A 27,283-nucleotide genomic window follows, 5' to 3' on the forward strand; every position below is an offset into this window, starting at 1 on the left:
TTCTAATTCTCGTTGGTTTGCAAAAGCAATCTACTTCTTTAATGGACAAAACCATGCTGTCCTGCAGGTGGGGCAGATGTAACAGGTGCAGAGAGTTAGATTTGGGCAAGTTATTTTGTTTCTGTGCAGAGTAAATACCAGCTGCTTTATTCTTACACTGCAATATAGATCTCAGTTTGTACACACCCCACCACTCTCTCTGCACCTGTTACATCTGCCTCACCTGCAGTGCAGCATGGTTTTCTCCATTAAAGGAGGAGTTTGCTTTTGCAAACCAATCAGAATCAGGGCCTAAGCCAGTTACAAGATCCACACGCCCTCATTGCTAAGCCCGTTACATCATACAATGCAGAAAGAAGTAGTAACATGAAGGAGAGACTATAGATCAAGACATTTCCTTTTATACCATCTAAAAAAACTGGAAAAAACTGATTATTATTTTTGCAGAGCAGCCAATGTAACGGATCATTTATATAACGGCAGTGTGCAGAGAATACAGTTATATACAGTATGAGGAACAATAACAATACAAAATCAGTAACCATTAGGATTAATAATAATTATATACTAATTACTGGGAATTGAACATTCTCTTTTGCAAATCCTTTTAGTGACCCCATTAACGTTATCAGTTTGGACATGCAGCGTTCAGTGCCCATACGGAGGGGTCTCCTGATTGCGCCTTCACCTGAGGTTCCCATACATAAATGAAGAACAGTCTGTAGTTGGCGGCTGTACAATGGTCTTTACATGGAATGGCAACGACCCATACCAGGGCTCAGGATTTGCGGAAGAATTTATAGTAGACTAAACCAGCGAGAATGGCGAGTTCCAGAACGATGACAATGACCAGCAGAAGCTTGTTTGTCACAATCCTAGATAGGAAGACACAGAAAGAGTTCAGACGTCACAGAAAATGTATCGGTTCCAAACAATTATTATGGCTTCCTAAACATAAACCCTAACCGTGTAATGCTGTGTACACATGGCCAGACTCCCTGGCTATTCCACTTGATTCGAGTGCTATGCAATCTTTGCTAATGTTGTGCACATATGAGATTGTGACTATATAGTCAAAATCTCATGGGGATTGCATGCAGATCGCATGGGTTTTTTACCCTTGCTATCCGGATGCGCGTTCACACATCGGAAGCAGAAACTCTTGGCTGCCTGACTATATAGTGCAGATCTGCACTATAGTGTTCCCACTAGGCTGATTTAGCAGGGCACTGCGCCCTGCCTGATTTTGAAAGGGCAAAATGCGCCCTGCCCCTCTAGCAGTGACCCGCTAAAACAGCTTCACGGGGAAGCCGTAGACGGCGATGCCCGGCACTTCCCCGGCAGCGCAGCGACTTCGGAGGGGCCCGTCCCCTTTGATGATGGCGGCAGCCCGGGCACGCCACTCTGGTGACGTCAGCGACCCAGTACCGCCCCCAGCTGTGACGTCGGCAGGCTCGGTCTGCCACCCGGCACCCTGCCTGCTGTAAAAGCTAGTGTATACTACACTGTATAGTCAAAGTTGTGTGCAGATCACATTGCATGCCATGCGGTGCGATCCCGATGCGATGAGACCGCATTGCACGGTACTCGCACCATGTGTACACAGCAAACAATTCATACAATCTGCATTAGATCTGCACTATATAGTCATTGCTGCCCTGTCTATCTGGGTGTTGATTTGTGCTGTCCCCAGGAGCGCGCATCGGGATCGCACGGTAAAAAATCTGTGCGATCTGCATACAATTGTGACTATATAATCAAAATCGAACGTCAAATCTCCCCGTGTGTACACAGCATAAGGATCATAAAAATGCGCTTGGTTACATGTATAGTATGAGCTAGGATTTAAAATATATGCATGCCTTCAAATTCCAATTTTAAAAGCAGCTATCCAGGTGCAAATTGCACTTTTTAACACATACAAAAGGATCATACATAAAAGCAGAAATTGGAATATCGTATAGTATAATAAAGTGTTTTTATTATACTGTACAATATTCCTATTTTTATAGGATTATCCTGTTGGAGATATTAAGGAACTATAATCACCTGAAACTTGCCGCCAGATATACTAGTATATACTAGATATACTGTAGCGCAGCATATTCCGTTGCGTTGTACACAAGGAGTAGTGACGCGCTATACACGGGGACGTGTGCAAGTATACACAAATATATGAATTATACTCCTGCTCATATTATTTGTATGTCACCGAGGCGCCAAACTACAGTGGCCATCATTCACTTTACCAACTGACGATGCTATTCAGGGGTATAGGGTGAACGGCGGCCGGTGTTTGAGCACACCTTGTGGTTTCAGGTTTTCTTTTCCAGTGTGAGATTATATATGTATTGTGACAAGGAATCACATACACTGATGAACACTGACAAATGAGCTTTATGAATATATAAACAGTGAGAAAAGCCGCTATTGTAGGCTGGCAGCAGAACACTTACTTCCGGGACATGGAGCGCAGAATCTTCCTGCTTCTGCTCAAATTCTCACTTGTGTTTTCCAACTAGAAGAGACCAGAACACCACAGGTAACCACATGTATGTACAGTCTATATCCACGGCCAGTATACATGCTGGATTACTGTACCCATGGGGCTCATTTGGCAGCTACCGGTACCAGCAGCAATGTTGCTGGTGCTGTGTCTCGTTGTACACAGTGTACTGTCTAATATGTTCTGCACGCCCAGAGGGAGTGCTGTAGTTGGCTACATTTATAGTGAGTGCGGTTTGCTTGTTGGACATGTGACAGGAAATGGTGTATCATGGGTATCGACAATAAAATCATGGAAAGTCGGCAATAAAAAGGTTAAGTCATTAGGTCGACACACATAGACATCAATAAGGTCAACATAGTCAATGATCAGACACGTGATTGGTCAACAGTGAGTAAGGAGGACAAGTTTAAAAGGTGATTTTTCTACTACCAGAGGGGACAGTTGGGGTTAGACTGCCGGAGGGCCATGTTGGGAGCCGTCAGTCCCGGGACGAGGCCCGGTTGGGAGCCGTCAGTCCCGGGACGAGGCCCGGTTGGGAGCCGTCAGTCCCGGGACGAGGCCCGGTTGGGAGCCGTCAGTCCCGGGACGAGGCCCGGTTGGGAGCAGTCAGTCCCGGGACGAGGCCCGGTTGGGAGCCGTCAGTCCCGGGACGAGGCCCGGTTGGGAGCAGTCAGTCCCGGGACGAGGCTCGGTTGGGAGCAGTCAGTCCCACAGTAATGCTTATGCGGCATACTCTCCCAATGCATAAACTATTGTACATTGCGCAGTGCTTGCAATTATAGATTTAGGACCCTTCAACAATAAAATAAGAGCAGGTTCTGTGACCCCTCTGCCTAAAATCGCCCCTCCCGCATCACTCACCCGTCCCTTTGTCCTTTCTAGCTGTTCTCTCTGCCCACCAAGTTCTTCTACAATGTCCCGGCCAATGGCATCTGTTTCAGCAGCTAAATGGTGGGATCTGGCGATGCTGTCCGTGGTTCTGTGTAAACTCTCGTGGCCTTGGAGAAGTAACGTTCTTTGGGACTGAAAACCTGGCTGCAAAAATAAAACAATATTACTATTAAAGGACAGAAAAAAGTCGAGGCCGCAACAAAACCCCAACGAGGCAGCATTCACATGAATCACCTGATCGCATCCCTACCGCACTACACAAGGGGATTATGGGATAGGTCCAGCAGGGTCAAAGAGAGACTCCGAGGTGTGCTCCCTACCACCAGTGCTGTGCCTAAACACGTGCAAAAGCGGCCGTGCGATCGAGTGGGCTTATCTCCCGAAGGAGACGGGCCCCGTTTTTCCCCTAACCCCTCTCAACCATAAGGTCGAAGAGGGGAAAATAGGGAACGTTGGGTCCTCTTCGCCAAAGCTTAGAGGGACCCTCATTCCTCAACCCCCGGAAGGGTTAGGACGGTGGGTCCTCCGCACCCGAAGGTTTGGAGAGACCCTCAGTGGACTTCCCTCCGCCTTGCGGCTCGGGGTCGTCCTCGGGGGGACCGCAGCTCTCCCCAAAAGGCGAGAGCTTTGGCACATTGGGGAAATGGAAGGCCCGTAAGGGACGACCACACAACCCAAAAAAACGTGACACACTACAAAAAACAGAAAACGTGTAAAAGTGCACGAACGTGAAGAGGGAAAAGAAATAAATAATAAAGAGGACCCCAGCCAGAAGGCCGGGGTGGGGGTGTGAAAAATTGTCCTACCCCATCCAAAAGGACGAGGTAAGGACGTGAAGCGCTAACCTAGAGGGGAAGTGCGCAGTGCTAGTGCTTACTAGTGCATGGTGATTTGGGGATCACCCGTGTATGTTCGGCACCCCCGAGTTTCCCCGGGGGCACAGTGCAGCCTCGGACTCCAAGCAGCCAGCGTCCGACCAAGTGTTTCTCCGCTCAACCAGTGGGCCCTTTCCGACCCCCGGCATGGGAATGGATACTCCACCAGGCTTTTTCGGTGAGTCTCCCCCGCAGAGGCCCAAATAGACCAACTGAGGAAGAAGAAACCACCTACTCAGTCCCTACGTTTCACCTCTCCCAGGGATTGAGTACTGGGCTGGGCTTTTCGCTGTTTCCCTGGCCGGGGGCGACATGTTACCCCCGGACCAGAGAGCAATCTACTCGGTCCCAGCTTTTCCCTTCTTCCTGGGAGTGGATACTAGACCGGGCTTTTCGAGTGACTCTCCCACAGAGGCAAAGACCCCTGAACAAGAGCCCCATCTCAAAGCCCGATGCTTCTCCCCTCCCTACCAGTGAAAAGAATGGTATTCCCTCCCTAGCAGGGCATTGAGACTAAGCCATTCCTAGCACTCGCCCAGGACATGAGGATGGCTACTATCCTCAGGCCCAGTAACAAGAGAGAGACCGCACTACACAAGGCGATTATAGGATAGTTCCAGCAGGGTCCGAGAGAGACCGCACTACACAAGGGGATTATGGGATAGGTCCAGCAGGGTCAGAGAGAGACCGCACTACACAAGGCGATTATAGGATAGTTCCAGCGGGGTCAGAGAGAGACCACACTACACAAGGGGATTATGGGATAGTTCCAGCAGGGTCAGGGAGAGACCGCACTACACAAGGGGATTATAGGATAGGTCCAGCAGGGTCAGAAAGAGACCGCACAACACAAGAGGATTATGGGATAGTTCCAGCAGGGTCAGGGAGAGACCGCACTACACAAGGGGATTATAGGATAGGTCCAGCAGGGTCAGAAAGAGACCGCACAACACAAGGGGATTATGGGATAGTTCCAGCAGGGTCAGAGAGAGACCGCACTACACAAAGGGATTATGGGATAGGTCCAGCAGGGTCAGAGAGAGACCGCACTACACAAGGGGATTATGGGATAGGTCCAGCAGGGTCAGGGAGAGACCGCACTACACAAGGGGATTATGGGATAGTTCCAGCAGGGTCAGGGAGAGACCGCACTACACAAGGGGATTATGGGATAGTTCCAGCAGGGTCAGGGAGAGACCACACTACACAAGGGGATTATGGGATAGGTCCAGCAGGGTCAGGGAGAGACCGCTGCTACATATAAAGGCGCCTTGTCAGGCTGGACCAGTCTTATAACGCATTGCTGCCTTATATCGAACTGATGATGAAATCACACCGGTTCCATCGAATCGGAACCTATTACATAAACCTCATAGACAAATAGTCACACATGCCATTAATTAAAGTATAGCCATCACTAAAGTGATTATATCATGTCTTAATTAAAACATTACACATTAATAACTACCAATTATAAGAGAAATTTCTATATAATTAAAAAGGCACACACTGCTCCTCACCTCTAATGGGGGGGGGGGGATTCAACAGTTTTTGTGCACATGTGGCCACTAGATGGAGACAAAACAAAATCACTGGGGCTGATATTTCTGTTGTTCCATCATGCTGCCGGGCTGGTAATCAGTATAGGAATCACTCGCAAATAAAAGGCCTGTTCCAGCTTTGTGGGGCAGATGAAACAGGTGCAGAGCAAGTTCGATTTGGGTGGGATGCGTTTAAACAGGAAATAGCAGTGTAAGAGTAAAGCAGCCAGAATTTACCCTGCACCGAAACAATATAACCCACCCAAATGTAACCCTCTCTCTCTCTCTCTGCAACAGATACATCTGCCCCTGCAGTGCAGCATGGAGTGACCCAGTTGTGTGTTTTCTCAGGCGCACTGTCGGAATACATGCTAGCACATAGGCAATGTGTTACACGCGTACACTTTGCTGGTGTTCTGCACCGTAGCCCCTCTTCCTGCTGTCACTAGAGTCCAGGCCCGTGCTCCTATTCCGGCTTCGTGCGTCAGTCTGCAGCTCAGCGAGGCCCCGTTTGTACACACGCAGCTTGCTCATCATTTGGTGTTGGAAGGACAGTGGCGCACATTTCAGTTCCTCTTCCATCTGTGTTAGCTAAACAGAATGTGACATTTAGAAATCACAGTGTATGTATATTACACAATCCTGCGTTCTGCACATACGTGACATAAGTTATCTAGAAAGAATCATTTCATACATGAAAACAATGATATAGTAATATTTCAATTTACAGCAGAAGTTCCAGCTAAGACGTGAGTTACAGAACTAGGGACAGACACAGGAATACACCAGCGCAGCGTAATAGTTACCATCTCATTCGCTTCTAGGTGCTTGTCGTGGAACTCTCGCAGAAGGCTTTTGTACTGTTCTGTGGAACAAGAGAAAGGCAAATTCATTGGAAAATCCTCCACATATGTTAGATCAGGGAGCCGACCCCGACGTTTGGTTTTGGGGCTGGATTTCCTTAGACCAAGTATAAAACCGCTAAACTTGGACCCGTTGTTGTTCCTATAGCGTTATCACCATTAATAACATTAATGTCCAGCCTTTATATCCCAAAGCAGACAGGTACAGGCCAGGTTGGGGGAAGGAGTGCTGACCATTAGGGGAACTACATGTTATGCATTGGCTTATTGTGTACACATTACTAGGCTTCCCATACTAGCCCTAATCTGGGACATTCATGGATTACACAGGTTCTGTGGCTGATTACAACCAGACGACATGCAGGACTGTAGTCAGACAGCCCCAGAACCTGTGTCCCAATGTACAGGGATAATACAGTAAGCCTATGTATTACTATCACTCATTGCCTATGGAGTTCCTTCTTGGATTGCTGTGATTTGTAAAGGCTTTACGTAGGGATGGCCATCGATGATTCGAAATCATCGATGGTCCATGGCCGATGTCAAATAGCCATCAATGGGGGAGAACCAGATGGTTTCCCTCCATCGATGGAACAGCAAAACGATGTTTTGCTTTTTTTTTTTTTTTTTAAGTGCCGGGACACCCGCGAAGCCCTGCCCCCGTGTTTTGATTGGCCCACAGGCCAATCAATCAAACACAATGGATGACCATCGATATGTAAAAATATAGATGGTCATCCATAGCATAATTTAGCACTATCAATGGCCAGTTGCAGAATTGCCATCGATGGCAACCATCGATAACAATGGCAACGATGGCCATCCCTAGCTTTATGTACTTACTAGCTGGAGACCTGCGCTGTCTTAGGTTTTAAGAACGTTTGTTTACAAATTCAATTTATATATTAAACACAGTATAAATATCATTAGTTGTTCGTTAATTTACATTTTAGTGCTGCACATTATGCATCTCCTGACATACTCTGTGCTGCTGGGGGACCCTGCTACTGCCACTATATAACTCTCAGTGTGTGGGTTTGTGCTATGTCCATTCCCCTCCTCACATCATGTCACTGCCCCTGTCACATGCAGCCCAGTCCTCACTGACACATCATTCATCTCCTGACATACTCTGTGCTGCTGGGGACCCTGCTCCTCCCACTATATAACTCTCAGTCTGTGGCTTCCTGCTGCCCCCATTCCCCTCCTCACATCATGTTACTGCCCCTGTCACATGCAGCCCAGTCCTCACTGACACATCACTCATCTCCTAATATACTCTGTGCTGTTGGGGAGCCTGCTCCTCCCACTATATAACTCTCAGTCTGTGGCTTCCTGCTGCCCCCATTACCCTCCTCAGATCATGTTACTGCCCCTGTCACATGCAGCCCAGTCCTCACTGACACATCACTCATCTCCTGATATACTCTGTGCTGCTGGGGACCCTGCTCCTCCCACTATATAACTATGAGTCTGTGGCTTCCTGCTGCCTCCATTCCCCTCCTCACATCATGTCACTGCCCCTGTCCTCACTGACACATCACTCATCTCCTGATATACTCTGTGCTGCTGGGGACCCTGCTCCTCCCACTATATAACTATGAGTCTGTGGCTTCCTGCTGCCCCCATTCCCCTCCTCACATCATGTCACTGCCCCTGTCACATGCAGGCCTGTCCTCACTGACACATCACCCATCTCCTGATATACTCTGTGCTGCTGGGGACCCTGCTCCTCCCACTATATAACTATGAGTCTGTGGCTTCCTGCTGCCTCCATTCCCCTCCTCACATCATGTCACTGCCCCTGTCACATGCAGCACTGTCCTCACTGACACATCACTCATCTCCTGATATACTCTGTGCTGCTGGGGACCCTGCTCCTCCCACTATATAACTATGAGTCTGTGGCTTCCTGCTGCCTCCATTCCCCTCCTCACATCATGTCACTGCCCCTGTCCTCACTGACACATCACTCATCTCCTGATATACTCTGTGCTGCTGGGGACCCTGCTCCTCCCACTATATAACTATGAGTCTGTGGCTTCCTGCTGCCCCCATTCCCCTCCTCACATCATGTCACTGCCCCTGTCACATGCAGGCCAGTCCTCACTGACACATCACCCATCTCCTGATATACTCTGTGCTGCTGGGGACCCTGCTCCTCCCACTATATAACTATGAGTCTGTGGCTTCCTGCTGCCTCCATTCCCCTCCTCACATCATGTCACTGCCCCTGTCACATGCAGGCCTGTCCTCACTGACACATCACTCATCTCCTGATATACTCTGTGCTGCTGGGGACCCTGCTCCTCCCACTATATAACTCTCAGTGTGTGGGTCTATAGTAGGAATGAATGCAGCATGTTTGAAAATGTGACAGTTGGTAATGACTACAGCTGTGCACCAGCTAGGTGATCTGGAAAACGTGGACAATTGGTCGATTTTGCGGACTGGTTGGGCCACCCCTGGTGTAAGTCATATGTGTACCAAGTTTGATGTAAATTGTTGCCGTCATTCTGGAGTTATGCTGGAACATACATATGAGCGTACAGCCAAAAATTGTGTTTTTTAATTAATAAAAAATTAACCGTAATTAATGTTAATTTGGAATTTTTTGTTGTTGTTTCGGCCGTGTTTTAATAGGCTCGTAATACAATCTTCCCTTGTAAACTGTAGATTCGTATAGAAAGACAGACAAACTTTCGCTTTTATATATTACGTACCCTCCAACATGACCCATTCCATTAGGTACACGAAGCTCTGTTCCTGGACTTCCATCTTAATGTATGATTATCATCACCTTTGTTAAACACCATTCTTGTCAATTAACTAGTGTAAGCACAGGTGATGGCAATCATATATTAAGAAGGAAGTCCAGGAGCAGAGCATTTTGTACCTAATGGAGAGGGTCATGTTGGAGCGTATGATATTAGACTATACTTCTGATGGTTATATTGTTATGTGATAGAACGCGTGTGCTGGAGGCAAGTATAGGTGTGGGTATAGGAGGGTGCATATGGGAAGGGATCAGTGCATGTACTTGGGGGATTATAGGAAAATTGGGGTCTTTCTATAGGACAAATGCTCTGTTTAAGTTATAGAACAGATGTCATTCTATAGTAGGTGTCCGTCATTCTGCATCATGTGACGTGTACAGGCCGGGTGCATCATGTGACGTGTACATGCCCGGGTGCATCATGTGATGTGTACAGGCCGGGTGCATCATGTGACGTGTACATGCCCGGGTGCATCATGTGATGTGTACAGGCCCGGGTGCATCATGGGACGTGTACAGGCCCGGGTGCATCATGTGACGTGTACAGGCGGGTGCATCATGGGACGTGTACAGGCCGGGTGCATCATGTGACGTGTACAGGCCGGGTGCACCATGTGACGTGTACAGGCCGGGTGCACCATGTGACGTGTACAGGCCGGGTGCATCATGTGACGTGTACAGGCCGGGTGCACCATGTGACGTGTACAGGCCGGGTGCATCATGTGACGTCTACAGGCCGGGTGCATCATGGGACGTGTACAGGCCGGGTGCATCATGGGACGTGTACAGGCCGGGTGCATCATGGGACGTGTACAGGCCGGGTGCACCATGTGACGTGTACAGGCCGGGTGCACCATGTGACGTGTACAGGCCGGGTGCATCATGTGACGTCTACAGGCCGGGTGCATCATGGGACGTGTACAGGCCGGGTGCATCATGGGACGTGTACAGGCCGGGTGCATCATGGGACGTGTACAGGCCGGGTGCATCATGGGACGTGTACAGGCCGGGTGCATCATGGGACGTGTACAGGCCGGGTGCACCATGTGACGTGTACAGGCCGGGTGCATCATGTGACGTCTACAGGCCGGGTGCATCATGGGACGTGTACAGGCCGGGTGCATCATGGGACGTGTACAGGCCGGGTGCATCATGGGACGTGTACAGGCCGGGTGCATCATGGGACGTGTACAGGCCGGGTGCATCATGGGACGTGTACAGGCCGGGTGCATCATGGGACGTGTACAGGCCGGGTGCATCATGTGACGTCTACAGGCCGGGTGCATCATGGGACGTGTACAGGCCGGGTGCATCATGGGACGTGTACAGGCCGGGTGCATCATGGGACGTGTACAGGCCGGGTGCACCATGTGACGTGTACAGGCCGGGTGCACCATGTGACGTGTACAGGCCGGGTGCATCATGTGACGTCTACAGGCCGGGTGCATCATGGGACGTGTACAGGCCGGGTGCATCATGGGACGTGTACAGGCCGGGTGCATCATGGGACGTGTACAGGCCGGGTGCATCATGGGACGTGTACAGGCCGGGTGCATCATGGGACGTGTACAGGCGGGTGCACCATGTGACGTGTACAGGCCGGGTGCATCATGGGACGTGTACAGGCCGGGTGCATCATGGGACGTGTACAGGCCGGGTGCATCATGGGACGTGTACAGGCCGGGTGCATCATGGGACGTGTACAGGCCGGGTGCATCATGGGACGTGTACAGGCCGGGTGCATCATGGGACGTGTACAGGCCGGGCGCATCATGGGACGTGTACAGGCCGGGTGCATCATGGGACGTGTACAGGCCGGTGCATCATGGGACGTGTACAGGCCGGGTGCATCATGTGACGTGTACAGGCGGGTGCATCATGTGACGTGTACAGGCGGGTGCACCATGTGACGTGTACAGGCGGGCGCATCATGGGACGTGTACAGGCCGGGTGCATCATGGGACGTGTACAGGCCGGGTGCATCATGGGACGTGTACAGGCCGGGTGCATCATGGGACGTGTACAGGCGGGTGCACCATGTGACGTGTACAGGCGGGCGCATCATGGGACGTGTACAGGCCAGGCGCATCATGGGACGTGTACAGGCGGGTGCATCATGTGACGTGTACAGGCCGGGTGCATCATGGGACGTGTACAGGCCGGGTGCACCATGTGACGTGTACAGGCCGGGTGCACCATGTGACGTGTACAGGCCGGGTGCATCATGGGACGTGTACAGGCCGGTGCATCATGGGACGTGTACAGGCCGGGTGCATCATGTGACGTGTACAGGCGGGTGCATCATGTGACGTGTACAGGCGGGTGCATCATGTGACGTGTACAGGCGGGTGCATCATGTGACGTGTACAGGCGGGTGCATCATGGGACGTGTACAGGCCGGGTGCATCATGGGACGTGTACAGGCCGGGTGCACCATGGGTCGTGTACAGGCCGGGTGCACCATGGGACGTGTACAGGCCGGGTGCATCATGGGACGTGTACAGGCCGGGTGCATCATGGGACGTGTACAGGCCGGGTGCATCATGGGACGTGTACAGGCCGGGTGCATCATGGGACGTGTACAGGCCGGGTGCATCATGGGACGTGTACAGGCCGGGCGCACCATGGGACGTCTACAGGCGGGCGCATCATGTGACGTGTACAGGGCGGGCGCATCATGTGACGTGTACAGGGCGGGCGCATCATGTGACGTGTACAGGGCGGGCGCATCATGTGACGTGTACAGGCCGGGCGCATCATGGGACGTGTACAGGCCGGGTGCATCATGGGACGTGTACAGGCGGGTGCATCATGTGACGTGTACAGGCCGGGTGCATCATGGGACGTGTACAGGTGGGTGCATCATGTGACGTGTACAGGCCGGGCGCATCATGTGAGGTGTACAGGCCGGATGCATCATGGGACGTGTACAGGCCGGGTGCACCATGTGACGTGTACAGGCGGGCGCATCATGGGACGTGTACAGGCCGGGTGCATCATGGGACGTGTACAGGCCGGGTGCATCATGGGACGTGTACAGGCCGGGTGCATCATGGGACGTGTACAGGCCGGGTGCATCATGGGACGTGTACAGGCCGGGTGCATCATGGGACGTGTACAGGCCGGGTGCATCATGGGACGTGTACAGGCCGGGTGCATCATGGGACGTGTACAGGCCGGGTGCATCATGGGACGTGTACAGGCCGGGTGCATCATGGGACGTGTACAGGCCGGGTGCATCATGGGACGTGTACAGGCCGGGTGCATCATGGGACGTGTACAGGCCGGGTGCACCATGTGACGTGTACAGGCCGGGTGCATCATGTGACGTGTACAGGCCGGGTGCATCATGTGACGTGTACAGGTGGGTGCATCATGGGACGTGTACAGGCCGGGTGCATCATGGGATGTGTACAGGCGGGCGCATCATGGGACGTGTACAGGCCGGGTGCACCATGTGACGTGTACAGGCCGGGTGCATCATGGGATGTGTACAGGCGGGCTAGGGTTACCACCTAGTCCCTTTAATTCCGGACACATATTAATTACACAGGTTCTGTGGCTGGCTGACTTCAAGACTCCACTTCACCTGATTTTAAACTGCCACAGAACCTGTGTAATTAACATGTGTCCGGAATTAAAGGGACTAGGTGGTAACCCTAAGGCGGGCGCATCATGGGACGTGTACAGGCGGGCGCATCATGGGACGTGTACAGGCGGGCGCACTATGTGACGTGTACAGGCGGGCGCACCATGTGACGTGTACAGGCCGGGTGCATCATGTGACGTGTACAGGCGGGCGCACTATGTGACGTGTACAGGTGGGTGCACCATGTGACGTGTACAGGCCGGGTGCATCATGTGACGTATACAGGCGGGCGCACCATGTGACGTGTACAGGCGGGCGCACCATGTGACGTGTACAGGCGGGCGCACCATGTGACGTGTACAGGCCGGTGCATCATGTGACGTGTACAGGCCGGGTGCATCATGGGACGTATACAGGCGGGCGCACCATGTGACGTGTACAGGCGGGTGCACCATGTGACGTGTACAGGCGGGCGCACCATGTGACGTGTACAGGCCGGGTGCATCATGTGACGTGTACAGGCGGGCGCACTATGTGACGTGTACAGGTGGGTGCACCATGTGACGTGTACAGGCCGGGTGCATCATGTGACGTATACAGGCGGGCGCACCATGTGACGTGTACAGGCGGGCGCACCATGTGACGTGTACAGGCGGGCGCACCATGTGACGTGTACAGGCCGGTGCATCATGTGACGTGTACAGGCCGGGTGCATCATGGGACGTATACAGGCGGGCGCACCATGTGACGTGTACAGGCGGGTGCACCATGTGACGTGTACAGGCGGGCGCACCATGTGACGTGTACAGGCCGGTGCATCATGTGACGTGTACAGGGCGGGCGCATCATGTGACGTGTACAGGCCGGGTGCATCATGTGACGTGTACAGGCCGGGTGCATCATGGGACGTGTACAGGCCTGGTGCATCATGTGACGTGTACAGGCGGGTGCACCATGTGACGTGTACAGGCCGGGTGCATCATGTGACGTGTACAGGCCGGGTGCATCATGTGACGTGTACAGGCGGGCGCACCATGTGACGTGTACAGGCGGGCGCACCATGTGACGTGTACAGGCGGGCGCACCATGTGACGTATACAGGCGGGCGCATCATGTGACGTGTACAGGCCGGGTGCACCATGTGACGTGTACAGGCCGGTGCATCATGGGACGTGTACAGGCCGGTGCATCATGTGACGTGTACAGGCCGGGTGCATCATGTGACGTGTACAGGCCGGGTGCATCATGGGACGTGTACAGGCCGGGTGCATCATGGGACGTGTACAGGCGGGTGCATCATGGGACGTGTACAGGCCGGGTGCATCATGTGACGTGTACAGGCGGGTGCACCATGTGACGTGTACAGGCGGGCGCACCATGTGACGTGTACAGGCCGGTGCATCATGTGACGTGTACAGGCCGGGTGCACCATGTGACGTGTACAGGCCGGTGCATCATGGGACGTGTACAGGCGGGTGCATCATGGGACGTGTACAGGCCGGGTGCATCATGGGACGTGTACAGGCCGGGTGCATCATGGGACGTGTACAGGCCGGGTGCATCATGGGACGTGTACAGGCCGGGTGCATCATGGGACGTGTACAGGCCGGGTGCATCATGGGACGTGTACAGGCCGGGTGCATCATGGGACGTGTACAGGCCGGGTGCATCATGGGACGTGTACAGGCCGGGTGCATCATGGGACGTGTACAGGCCGGGTGCATCATGGGATGTGTACAGGCGGGCGCATCATGGGACGTGTACAGGCCAGGTGCACCATGTGACGTGTACAGGCCGGGTGCATCATGGGATGTGTACAGGCGGGCTAGGGTTACCACCTAGTCCCTTTAATTCCGGACACATATTAATTACACAGGTTCTGTGGCTGGCTGACTTCAAGACTCCACTTCACCTGATTTTAAACTGCCACAGAACCTGTGTAATTAACATGTGTCCGGAATTAAAGGGACTAGGTGGTAACCCTAAGGCGGGCGCATCATGGGACGTGTACAGGCGGGCGCATCATGGGACGTGTACAGGCGGGCGCACTATGTGACGTGTACAGGCGGGCGCACCATGTGACGTGTACAGGCCGGGTGCATCATGTGACGTGTACAGGCGGGCGCACTATGTGACGTGTACAGGTGGGTGCACCATGTGACGTGTACAGGCCGGGTGCATCATGTGACGTATACAGGCGGGCGCACCATGTGACGTGTACAGGCGGGCGCACCATGTGACGTGTACAGGCGGGCGCACCATGTGACGTGTACAGGCCGGGTGCATCATGGGACGTGTACAGGCGGGTGCATCATGGGACGTGTACAGGCCGGGTGCACCATGTGACGTGTACAGGCGGGTGCACCATGTGACGTGTACAGGCGGGCGCATCATGGGACGTGTACAGGCCAGGCGCATCATGGGACGTGTACAGGCCGGGCGCACCATGTGACGTGTACAGGCCGGGCGCACCATGTGACGTGTACAGGCGGGCGCACCATGTGACGTGTACAGGTGGGCGCACCATGTGACGTGTACAGGCGGGCGCACCATGTGACGTGTACAGGCGGGCGCACCATGTGACGTGTACAGGCGGGCGCACCATGTGACGTGTACAGGTGGGCGCACCGTGTGACGTGTACAGGCGGGCGCACCGTGTGACGTGTACAGGCGGGCGCACCGTGTGACGTATACAGGCGGGCGCACCATGTGACGTATACAGGCCGGGTGCATCATGTGACGTGTACAGGTGGGTGCATCATGTGACGTGTACAGGCCGGGTGCATCATGTGACGTGTACAGGCGGGCGCACCATGTGACGTGTACAGGCCGGGCGCACCATGTGACGTGTACAGGCGGGCGCACCATGTGACGTGTACAGGCGGGCGCACCATGTGACGTGTACAGGCGGGCGCACCATGTGACGTGTACAGGCGGGCGCACCATGTGACGTGTACAGGCCGGGTGCACCATGTGACGTGTACAGGCGGGCGCACCATGTGACGTGTACAGGCGGGCGCACCATGTGACGTGTACAGGTGGGTGCATCATGTGACGTGTACAGGCCGGGTGCATCATGTGACGTGTACAGGCGGGCGCACCATGTGACGTGTACAGGCCGGGTGCATCATGTGACGTGTACAGGCGGGTGCATCATGTGACGTGTACAGGTGGGCGCACTACCTGAAGTGTATGTCAGGGTGTAGGTACAGGCGGGCGCACCATGTGACGTGTACAGGCCGGGCGCACCATGGGACGTGTACAGGCGGGCGCACCATGTGACGTGTACAGGCGGGCGCACCATGTGACGTGTACAGGCGGGCGCACCATGTGACGTGTACAGGTGGGCGCACCGTGTGACGTGTACAGGCGGGCGCACCGTGTGACGTGTACAGGCGGGCGCACCGTGTGACGTGTACAGGCGGGCGCACCGTGTGACGTGTACAGGCGGGCGCACCGTGTGACGTGTACAGGCGGGCGCACCATGTGACGTATACAGGCCGGGCGCACCGTGTGACGTGTACAGGCGGGCGCACCATGTGACGTGTACAGGCGGGCGCATCATGTGACGTGTACAGGTGGGTGCATCATGTGACGTGTACAGGCCGGGTGCATCATGTGACGTGTACAGGCGGGCGCACCATGTGACGTGTACAGGCCGGGCGCACCATGTGACGTGTACAGGCGGGCGCACCATGTGACGTGTACAGGCGGGCGCACCATGTGACGTGTACAGGCGGGCGCACCATGTGACGTGTACAGGCGGGTGCATCATGTGACGTGTACAGGCGGGTGCATCATGTGACGTGTACAGGTGGGCGCACTACCTGAAGTGTATGTCAGGGTGTAGGTACAGGCGGGCGCACCATGTGACGTGTACAGGCCGGGCGCACCATGGGACGTGTACAGGCGGGCGCACCATGTGACGTGTACAGGCGGGCGCACCATGTGACGTGTACAGGCGGGCGCACCATGTGACGTGTACAGGCGGGCGCACCATGTGACGTGTACAGGCCGGGTGCACCATGTGACGTGTACAGGCGGGCGCACCATGTGACGTGTACAGGCCGGGTGCATCATGTGACGTGTACAGGCGGGTGCATCATGTGACGTGTACAGGCGGGTGCATCATGTGACGTGTACAGGCGGGAGCACCATGTGACGTGTACAGGCGGGTGCATCATGTGACGTGTACAGGCCGGGTGCATCATGTGACGTGTACAGGTGGGCGCACTACCTGAAGTGTATGTTAGGGTGTAGGTATAGGCCGGCACATGGCACATGACTATCTCCATCAGGTACACAGTGCTCTGCTCCTGCATTTCCCTCTGACTGTATCATTACCATCACCTGTTCTAAACCGGTTAATTGACCAGAAATATGTATCCGCACAGGTGATGGTAATCCTACATTAAGGAGGTCATTCTAGTTGATTCACTGCCCCCGCACGTTCGCAGACGGGGTGTGGGGTGGCGGACGTGGGTCATGCCCAGCGATTCATGGGAATTCCCATACAAATGGTGGCGTGACGCGGGGCGGGCAGATGACATCGCCCTGTTCATTATAGCACCAGACAGTGACTAAAGATTTGCGCACACTTAAGAAATAATTTGATGGTTGGCGACCATCGAATGATATCGGCCCCGCAGGCAAGGCTGTGATTGGATGTTTATGCAGTGCGGCATTCGTGCAGGATTTCGTTAGCTGGCAGCTTTGTGAGACAACCAGAATGACCTCCTAAGTGGGAAGCGAAGGAGCAGAGTATTGTGCCCCTCCTGGAGAGGATCATGTTGGGAGCTATGATTTATCACGTGACATGAGGGTGCAGGTATGTGAATGGCATAGTCACCTCCATAGCAGCTCTCCAGCCTTGGGGGCAGCTCCTGCAGATGCTCATAGTGCCCCTTGAAGAGGTCGTGTAACGTCTCAAACTGCTCAGAAGACATGTTCTGTCTCCTCATCATGGAGCAGCCGGCCTTGCTGGAGATACAGAGCAGGGACCTCCCCAGCTGCCAGAAGCTGCAACTGTTATACATAGCTCCGCCCCCCAGACCATTTCCAGGCAGCTGCTATAGCTCCATGCTGGGGGAACTTCCTGGTTTCCTCTGCCGCTGTAGGACCCCCTTTAGTTGTCCTATTAGTGCCTGTACACAAAATAACTGACTATCTTAGTTCTCCCTTATTAATGCTTCATGCATTATTTTTTTTAATAAAAACAAAATGTAATAAAGGTACTTGTGACTTATCTGGGCGCCCGATGTTGAAATTGTATGCCAGTACCCTAAGCATGCAATTTGATGCGATTTGACGCGATTTCCCTTGAAATTCCCTTGAAGAGAAAATCACGTTGCATTGTATGCTATTGTATTGCATGCAATGCGATTTGATGCGATTTGAATATGTACAGGCACCCAGATGCCTGTTTCATATGTGAAATGGCCCCCCAGACCCCATTTTTAATTGTATACCCACCCTGATGGCTAAATGACCCTCATTGTTAAAGCCACCCCACTATCAATGCCAACCCGAAGCGTGGCGAGCGCAGCGAGCCCGCGAGGGGCGGCGGTACGCGTCCTCCAACCTTTTCATACCCCCACTATCCACGTCGGCGTGTAGTTGACTTCATATAGTGTGGCGAGCGCAGCGAGCCCGCGATGGGCGGCGGTACGCGTCCTCCGACCTTTTCATACCCCCACTATCCACGTTGGCGTGTAGTTGATTTTATATAGTGTGGTGAGTGCAGCGAGCCACCAAGCCCGAAGCGTGGCGAGGGGACGTGGATACCTTCACAGCTATATGCGTCCCCTCGCGGGCTTCACAGGTATCCAGATCAATGTGGATAATGGGGGTATGAACAGGTCGGGAGGGCTCACTGCCCTCGCCACGCTTTGGGCTGATGTGGATAGTGGTGGTGTGCTAAATCGCATGCAAATCATATTTGCATGTGATCCGCGGGCAGTGCCACCGTGAAACTACACAACTACCTAAAAAAAGCCCAAAATAAAAAAATCCAACTCATGTCGACCTTTTCATGTGTCGATCATACATAATCCGGTTGTCAGTTTGCTTTTATCTACCCTTTTGCCTGTCGATTTACTGACGTCATCCGGCTAGTACCCAGTGGTCAAGGCTATTTTTGTGCAGGCTCCAGCAGGAACTGTGGCCCTTATTCTAGTTCACTCTTTCTGACAAAATATTTCTTAGATAGACAAAACCATGTGCAGTGCAGGTGAGGCAGGTGTTACTTGTGCAGAGATAATTAGATTTGGGTGGGGTTTTACATCTGCCCCCCTGCAGTGCACATGGTTTTGTCCATCTAAGAAATATTTTGTCAGAAAGAGTGAACTAGAATAAGGGCCTCAGTTCCTGCTAGAGCCTGCACAAAAATAGCCCTGGCTGTAATGTATTATTAGGTTTGCCATACTGTCCCCTATGAATTACACAGGTTCCGGGGCTGCCTACCATCAGCCCTGCGTGTCCCCAGAACCTGTGCAACCAATAGGGGACCCGGAGTACAGGTCAGTACGCCGCTGTTAATCTCTACACGGGGCAGGACTACATCCCCCATGATGCAGCGCGATGCAGGGCGGATATCCGGCCGGGGGCGGCTGACGTGTCCTTGCTGAGGGGCCGGTCTCCAGCGTTGTTACACTCACCATTCACTGAGCTGTGTGCTGGGACTCGGAGCCGCCAGGGTAAGAGCGGGGTCGGGGCTGTAGCGGGTTAGGCCCGGGGGGGAGGCGGGCGGGCAGATACAGTATTGACGGTGCCCCCAGTGTGTCCACCCGGATAAGGGGTCCTGTCTCCTGCAGCTGCCGCTTTCCATTCAGTCTTATAGTCAGAGGTTCCCCGGTACCTGGGCGGAACGGTCTCCCTGTACAGCACGGAGGGCTGAGGGGGTCTCCCTGCACAGCACGGAGGGCTGAGGGGGTCTCCCTGCACAGCACGGAGGGCTGAGGGGGTCTCCCTGCACAGCACGGAGGGCTGAGGGGGTCTCCCTGTACAGCACGGAGGGCTGAGGGGGTCTCCCTGCACAGCACGGAGGGCTGAGGGGGTCTCCCTGTACAGCATGGAGGGCTGAGGGGTCTCCCTGTATATGTGTGGGTGGAGGGGGGGACGTGTACCTCAGTACAGTATGTAGGTTGTATTGATCATTGGGTCGACATACATTGTGTTGACACCCTTAGGTCAACTCCTAAAGGTTGACAGGGGCTATAGGTTGACATGGTTATTTTTTTTGTTATGTTGACTTTTATAAGTGTACGCTCACCATGCTTCGGGCACTGTGATTTGCTACGCTTGTCACATGTCTTTATTGTCCCTCCATGCTGGCTGTAGTGAATGGTAGGGTATTTAAAAAAGCATGTTAGCCTGTGCCATGTCGCCCCAATGTAAACCAAATATAGGTTGACCCAACGATGGGGAGGGGTCTATGTGTATGATATACTGGGGGCATGTTAGGAGCCACTTGTACAATATGTGAGTAGGAAGGGATGGGAAAAGGAGATGGGGGTAGTGTCTCCTTGTACAGTGTGTGAAGTGGGGTAAGCTTTCCCCTATGAGACATGTTAGAGTAGGGGGCATCTAGAATGTGGGTTGATTGGGTTTTGGTATTATTCAGCACCCACTCTCTGCTGTATAGATGCATACCTGTCAGAGGGCTTGTGCTGGTGTCCCTCTGTGCGCTGTGGTGGGCTATGAGAGTGCATTCTTTTAGGAAATGTTGGGGCCTCCCCTTATAAGATGTTGTCGCACAGTTATCCTGTGAGTGTCGTCCCCAGGGTCAGAGTGGGAGTGACACATCATCCTTACCTGAGCCTGGAGGGGGCCAGTAACCATCTATAGCTGAGTGACCCCAACAGCCCTGCATGTTGTGTATTACCTGTGAGAGAATATCTATGCCCCTTAGGACCCTGTGGTGCGCTTTGCTACCACTCGCCATTGTCTAACTACTGTTTCTGTGTCTCTTGCAGATGAAGGTTCTCTTTGCTGCATTGCTAGCCCTGCTGGCCGTGGCTCGATGTGAGGAGGGTGCAAGGCTACTGGGCTCTAAGTCCCTACTGAACCGATACGCCGTGGAGGGCAAAGATCTAACGCTACAATACAACATCTACAATGTGGGCTCCAGGTAAGGAGAACGCTGCTGGTTTCCTAATCGCACTCATCCTATGGGGACTACCGTTACCGCTATGGGCTCTATATACGTGTAGTGGTTTCCTAATCGCACTCATCCTATGGGGACTACCGTTACCGCTATGGGCTCTATATACGTGTAGTGGTTTCCTCATCCCGCTACATCCTATGGGGACTACCGTTACCGCTATGGGCTCTATATACGTGTAGTGGTTTCCTCATCCCGCTACATCCTATGGGGACTACTGTTACGGGATCTAGATACGTGTAGTGGTTTCCTCATCCCGCTACATCCTATGGGGACTACCGTTACGGGCTCTATATACGTGTAGTGGTTTCCTAATCGCACTCATCCTATGGGGACTACCGTTACCGCTATGGGCTCTATATACGTGTAGTGGTTTCCTCATCCCGCTACATCCTATGGGGACTACCGTTACCGCTATGGGCTCTATATACATGTAGTGGTTTCCTAATCGCACTCATCCTATGGGGACTACCGTTACCGCTATGGGCTCTATATACGTGTAGTAGTTTCCTCATCCCACTACATCCTATGGGTACTACCGCTATGGGCTGTATATACGTGTAGTGGTTTTCTCATCCCAGTACATCATATGGGGAGTAACATTACTACTATGGTATCTAAATTTAGGTATTTGTGTTAATTCTAGCACCCGCCATCTTTAAAAACCCACGCAGTTCCTCTTCCCTGCCTGGGGTTTCGCTGTCTGCTGTGGTGTTTCTAGCACAGCGACACCCCAGGCAGGGAAGAGGAACTGCGTGGGTTTTTAAAGATGGAGGGTGCTAGATTGAACACTGTGTATAGTGGTTTTCTCATCCTATAGGACAGTGATGGCTAACCTTGACACTCCAGCTGTTGTTGAACTACACATCCCAGCATGCCCTGCTACAGTTTTACTATTTGGCCATGCTAAAACTGTAGCAGGGTATGCTGGGATGTGTAGTTCAACAACAGCTGGAGTGTCAAGGTTAGCTATCACTGCTATAGGGAGTAACGCTACCCATGTGGTATCTATATAGGTATAATCATCCTTTGGGGAGTAACCTTAGTACTATGGTATGAACATATAAACATGCATCTTATCATGTATGTCATATGTGCAGGCTGATTCCCCTGCGGATCAGGTATGTTGAGTTTATCTGGAGCCGGCACTGCCCAGGAATAGGCTTAAGGCTTCACACGCTCCTAAGCCCACCCCTAGACTCCTGTGAAATTAGCCAATGGGAGTCTGGGGGCAGGCTTAGGACTGTGTGAAGCCTTATGCTGATTGCTGGGCGGTTGCAGATACTTTGCGTACCCTGTCTCTGGGGAACCAGGCAGCGCACATACTACATACATGATAACGTGTATTTATATTTATCTAGCAGTGAGGCCTCTGATGTCACACGTGTAAGTACAGTGTATAGCAATCTGAGACTTGTTCTCTCTCTAGTGCTGCCCTGGACGTGGAGCTCTCCGATGATTCCTTCCCACCTGAGGATTTCGGGATCGTCTCCGGCATGCTGAGCGTAAAGTGGGACAGAATCGCTCCGTATCCTTTCATTGAGTTATCGCCTGTATAAACCTGGCTAATGCTAACTACAAGTCCATACACTTGTGCCAGGTCTGACCTGGGATAGCACCGGCCCCACGTTGTCTCCTCACTATTGGTGCACTTAAACATCAATTCCCTGTGTGCCGGCTCCGCTCCTCTATGCTCCCTCCCACAGCCAGTTTAGAAAAAATGTGCCTCCGGGCCGGGTGCGTACCTGTGTATTCAGTCATCTCCCAGGAGCCGGCATAGCTGGGTCTATTAAATACATGATATCCTCTATCTCTTCCGAATTAGCGGTAGCTTGGCAAAAAAGACAGGACCTCAAAAGGTCGGTCGCTGACCTGGTGACCAGCAAATATGAAACACATAGGCCATCTAGTGATACTTGGGTAATCCGTCTGATCTCTCAGCTACAAAATAGAGTTTCTGGTTCCACCTCCTACCAGATTCTTCTAATCAAATTGACCAGTTATAGGTGGTTCTCGCAACAATCTGCTGGAAGCCATTCAACATCTATGGTACCTCGGTTATTATTCCAACCTCTTCGTGTTGCTGGAACCGGATGGGTTGCTCAGACCTATCCTGATTTATCTATGATCCTTAAACTGTTACCTAAGGACATTCAAATTCAAAATGGGCTCCATGCAGGCAGTGGTTCAAATCTGGAGGAAAAGGTATCCTGGATATCAGGGACGTATACCTTCATGTTCCTATTTGGCCTCCTCACCAAGCTGATCTGCCGTTTGCCATTCTCGGCAAGCACTACCAATTTCAGGCTCTGCCATTTGGGCTTTCCACGGCACCAAGGGTGTTCACAAAGGTAATGGCAGAAATGATGATCCAGCTGAGGATTCTGGGGGTAAATGTTCCATATTTGGACTTCTAATAAAAGCCCCGTCAAGCAAACTGTTGGAGCACAGTGTCTTACTCGCATCAAACCTTCTCGCCCGCCACGGGTGGTTCCTGAATCTAAGCCTCACAGAGGCTTCTCTATATGGGCATGCTCTTTCATACGGTGTCCAGAAAGCATACGTTCCAGAAGACAAAGCAAAGCTGGTTCAAGCCATGGTCGCATATGGAAGGTTTCACGCAAGAACGTCCCAGTTAGACCTTCTAAGCATATGGTCGGGCTTACACCTCCATATGCATAAGATACTTAATCACCCCAAACAAGGGTCTCGCAATATTCATCCCGAGTGTAGACAATTGGGAATCTGAACCTTTGGAAGTCCGCATCTCAAACATACGGTTCCTACTAGAAAATCCTACTCTTTTTGTGCTATATGATGCACATAATCGGCTGCCGGCATCTGAACAGTCCATTGCACACTGAACTAAGATCACAATTGAACACGCCTACTCCTGGGCGTCTACCTGTTCCGCCATCGGTTACGGCTCACTACTAGGTTGGTAGGTTCTTCTTGGGCGGCTGCCTATGGTGTTACAGCCTTGCTCTTGTGTTGGGCTGCTATGTGGTCGGGACCGAACGCGATTGTAACATTGTACATGTTTGATACCTTGCCAACTGAGGACCTTCAGTTTGGTTCTTCAGTTTTGCAGGAGTCTCTGCAACTTCCCACCTGTTCTTAAAGTTTTGGGACATCCCCATTGTTCACATAACTTCCCAGGATACCCTATGGATGTTAGAGAAAATAGGATTTTGATTTCCTGTTTTTCCTGTTAGGCTGTGGTTACTTGTTCCATGTTTTATCTGTATTTTAGACTTCTTTTCCCTTTTGTATGTCCGTCTCCATCCGTCACCGTTTCCTTAGCTGGCTGTGGGAGGGGGCATAGAGGGGAGGAGCCAGCACACAGGGAATTGAAGTTTTTAATGCACCGGCTACGTTAGACCCGGTCTATACCCATTGTTCACTTAACTTCCCAGTGTACCCTATAGACTACGGGGAAATCAAAATCCTATTCTCTGTAAGATCTCCTGTAATGTGTATTAGAAAAGCCACAGGCCTTGTAAAGAGGGGGTGGGCTTTCCCAGAAGTATGGCAGCAGGTCGTGGGCATCCTGTCTTTGTTACCATAGGTGTAACTCCCAACTCTCCCATCAAGTCTCTTCATTCAACCCGATGTTAATGACCTTTAACTGCCTGTGGTGTAGCGCTAGCAATGTGTCTCACACCGTGGTCCTGCGTCCCCTGAAAGCCGGCTACTTCAACTTCACCTCCGCCACCATCACTTACCTGGCACAGGAAGGCTTACAAGTTGTGGTGAGTTGTCCTTGTGATGTTGTTGTGAGGCCTGGGGATACTGCAGAACACACGTCATTAACAAATCAATTGGCATTGCTATTCCCATGTCACCTATTTTTCTATTAGTTTCTGTGCCGTGCATTTGTTTTATGCTTAATAAATAAACCATTAAATTGTAAATCCTTTTGGCAACAGGTGGGGTACACCAGCGCCCCTGGACAAGGCGGTATACTGGCGCAGCGGGAGTTTGACAGAAGATTCTCCCCTCATTTTGTAAGTAAATTATTTTGTTCAGGAACCTTTGTCTATGCAGAGATGGATAGGAGTCGCAGATAATCTGTTTAAGCAGCAAGAGACATGAGTGTTTATCACTAAACCATTCACAAGGCACTGATGACATCACTAGAAATGCAGCTGAGAGCGCGGCCTGTCCCGTTGCTAGTGGCCGGGGGTGTTGGCTGAGAGCGCGGCCTGTCTCGTCGCTAGTGGCCAGGGGCGTTGGCTGAGAGCGTGGACTGTCCTGTTGCTAGTGGCCGGGGGCATTGGCTGAGAGCGCGGCCTGTCCTGTCGCTAGTGGCCGGGGGCGTTGGCTGAGAGCGCGGCCTGTCCTGTCGCTAGTGGCCGGGGGCGTTGGCTGAGAGCGCGGCCTGTCCCGTCGCTAGTGGCTGGCTCCTCCATTGTCGCTTGTGAATGACGTGTTGTGGCATTTCCATAGAACAGTGGTGTGCTCCCTCTGCATCTTCAGACTTACAACTCCTGGCCCTGAGAACCACCACTCTCCCTGTCTGACCTGAGGGCTACTCAGATGGCCGATGTTTGTGCAGAGTGATTCTATGCTGCGGATCTCCAAAACATGCCAGAGGCCTTTAGTAACACAAGACGGGTGCTGAGGTTGACACTCATTAGTGTCTACTGTACAAAGATTGACATGGGAGTGGACACCCATCTGTGTAGCGAGAGCCCTTCTAAGCAACTTCTTTGAATAAAATGTTGTCCACCGTTGGCTATACACACTTCATGCATAGTTATCCACCACCCTCTGTCGGCTGAACAGCCAACAACCTGCATATCCAGCGGGGTCCTGGTGACGTCACTGTGTGTGGGGCTGGTGACCTCCACGCACAGATTATCAGGAACCTGCGATGGGTTAGACTTGGCGTACATGTACATCAGCAGGATGCTAAATGGGTGGGGAACCTGCTGTATCCATCTCCCCCCTCCTTGGCATTGGTGTAGTAGTATTGTGCGCACTGGTGGTGTAGCAGGGAATGATTGTATAACAGAACTAACTACAGGGTACACCATTGTGTAAGGGATGGGGAGGGGGATATTGTTTACAAGGCTTAGGCCATTTGCTGACCTCTCCTTTGTCATTACATAGCTGGACTGGGCAGCCTTTGGGGTGATGACTCTCCCATCCATCGGGATTCCCCTTCTCCTATGGTACTCCAGCAAGAGAAAATATGACACCCCCAAGCCTAAGAAAAACTGAGGAGGTTCCATTCTGAAACACACACATGTGGGACTGGTGTACACAGCTGCGTTCCCCCTGCACCGGCCCATCCGTACCCCCTGTATCCACGCTGAGGCATAAAGCCTATAGAAAGACGGAATGTTCTTGTCATGAAGTCCTGGTGACCACGGACAGTGCCGCTGGTCTCCGTCCAATCCAGAGTCTGCTGGGTGTTCTCGAATCTCCATGGACAAAGGAGTCACTGGCCCTCGCCGTCTGGTGCGCTTTACGGCTGTTCCTGCATGTCCTACACATAGTTTGGGGTTTTTATATTTACATATGTATTGATTTAAGACAAGCGGATGGTAAACCCCCGTCTTATCAGCGTCTGGCCACCTAAAACTGTTCTGAAAGCCAATTTCCCAATATTTTCCACAGTGCAGCTGGAATTGTGGTTTAATGCGTCCTGACCGGACTGTCATAATGGAGGTTTTCTAATAAAACGTGAATGGAATTTGGTGTCTGCATTTATATTCTCATCCCAGGGAATGTTACCCCACAACTTCTGACAAAGGGGGAGGGATGTATTATGCCTGGGAAAGTGATAATGCACCAGCCAACAAGTTGTGTTGTTGATTGGCTGGTGTGTTAGGACTTTGAACTTTATATTTTTTTCCAGGCTTAACTTGTCTGACGGTTATGGAACAGTGGCTGGTGAGCATTGTTACTGGGGGGCCTTCTGTGTAGCCAGAAGTTTGAGGCAGTGTCTGAACTATTGGTGTCCAGCCAGAATGTGGGTAGAAGTATCTGGGCTATTGGTGTCCAGCTAGGAAGTGGAGGGTAGTGTCCAGCCAGGAAGTGGGGGGTAGTGTCCAGCCAGGAAGTGGGGGG

General features: G+C 52.3%; 2 protein-coding genes across 2 annotated transcripts; one reads left to right on the forward strand and one right to left on the reverse strand.

Annotated features, from left to right (window-relative positions):
- Positions 1-379: 379 nt before the first annotated feature.
- On the reverse strand, positions 380-18,095 carry VTI1B (vesicle transport through interaction with t-SNAREs 1B). The gene is made up of 6 exons (XM_083167563.1): positions 17,894-18,095; positions 6,623-6,681; positions 6,219-6,407; positions 3,371-3,544; positions 2,457-2,518; positions 380-875 (listed from the first exon to the last, which is right to left on the reverse strand). The coding sequence occupies exons 1-6, from the start codon at positions 18,078-18,080 to the stop codon at positions 779-781; spliced, it is 768 nt and encodes a 255-aa protein (XP_083023689.1). The 5' UTR covers positions 18,081-18,095; the 3' UTR covers positions 380-778.
- Positions 18,096-19,587: 1,492 nt separating this feature from the next.
- SSR2 (signal sequence receptor subunit 2) lies at positions 19,588-26,906 on the forward strand. The gene is made up of 6 exons (XM_083167213.1): positions 19,588-19,739; positions 21,018-21,172; positions 22,635-22,733; positions 24,849-24,957; positions 25,135-25,212; positions 26,321-26,906. Exons 2-6 carry the CDS (start codon positions 21,018-21,020, stop codon positions 26,429-26,431), a joined length of 552 nt encoding a protein of 183 aa, XP_083023339.1. The 5' UTR covers positions 19,588-19,739; the 3' UTR covers positions 26,432-26,906.
- Positions 26,907-27,283: the final 377 nt, after the last annotated feature.

The sequence above is a fragment of the Crinia signifera genome, chromosome 12 (assembly GCF_055691185.1).
Source record: "Crinia signifera chromosome 12, ASM5569118v1, whole genome shotgun sequence".
In the NCBI taxonomy this organism is placed as follows: Eukaryota; Metazoa; Chordata; class Amphibia; order Anura; family Myobatrachidae; genus Crinia; species Crinia signifera.

What these genes read in the sequence shown, in the direction of transcription:
- VTI1B (XM_083167563.1), bottom strand. Translation starts at nt 18,080, where the DNA reads ATGTATAACAGTTGCAGCTTCTGGCAGCTGGGGAGGTCCCTGCTCTGT. An exon ending in GCTGGAGAGCTGCTATGGAG is followed by an intron (nt 6,682 to 17,893) that starts GTGACTATGCCA and finishes CTTGTTCCACAG; the next exon opens with AACAGTACAAAAGCCTTCTG. An exon ending in TAGAAAGGACAAAGGGACGG is followed by an intron (nt 2,519 to 3,370) that starts GTGAGTGATGCG and finishes GGTCTCTTCTAG; the next exon opens with TTGGAAAACACAAGTGAGAA.
- SSR2 (XM_083167213.1), top strand. Translation starts at nt 21,018, where the DNA reads ATGAAGGTTCTCTTTGCTGCATTGCTAGCCCTGCTGGCCGTGGCTCGA. An exon ending in ATCTACAATGTGGGCTCCAG is followed by an intron (nt 21,173 to 22,634) that starts GTAAGGAGAACG and finishes TTCTCTCTCTAG; the next exon opens with TGCTGCCCTGGACGTGGAGC. An exon ending in AAGTGGGACAGAATCGCTCC is followed by an intron (nt 22,734 to 24,848) that starts GTATCCTTTCAT and finishes CCTGTGGTGTAG; the next exon opens with CGCTAGCAATGTGTCTCACA.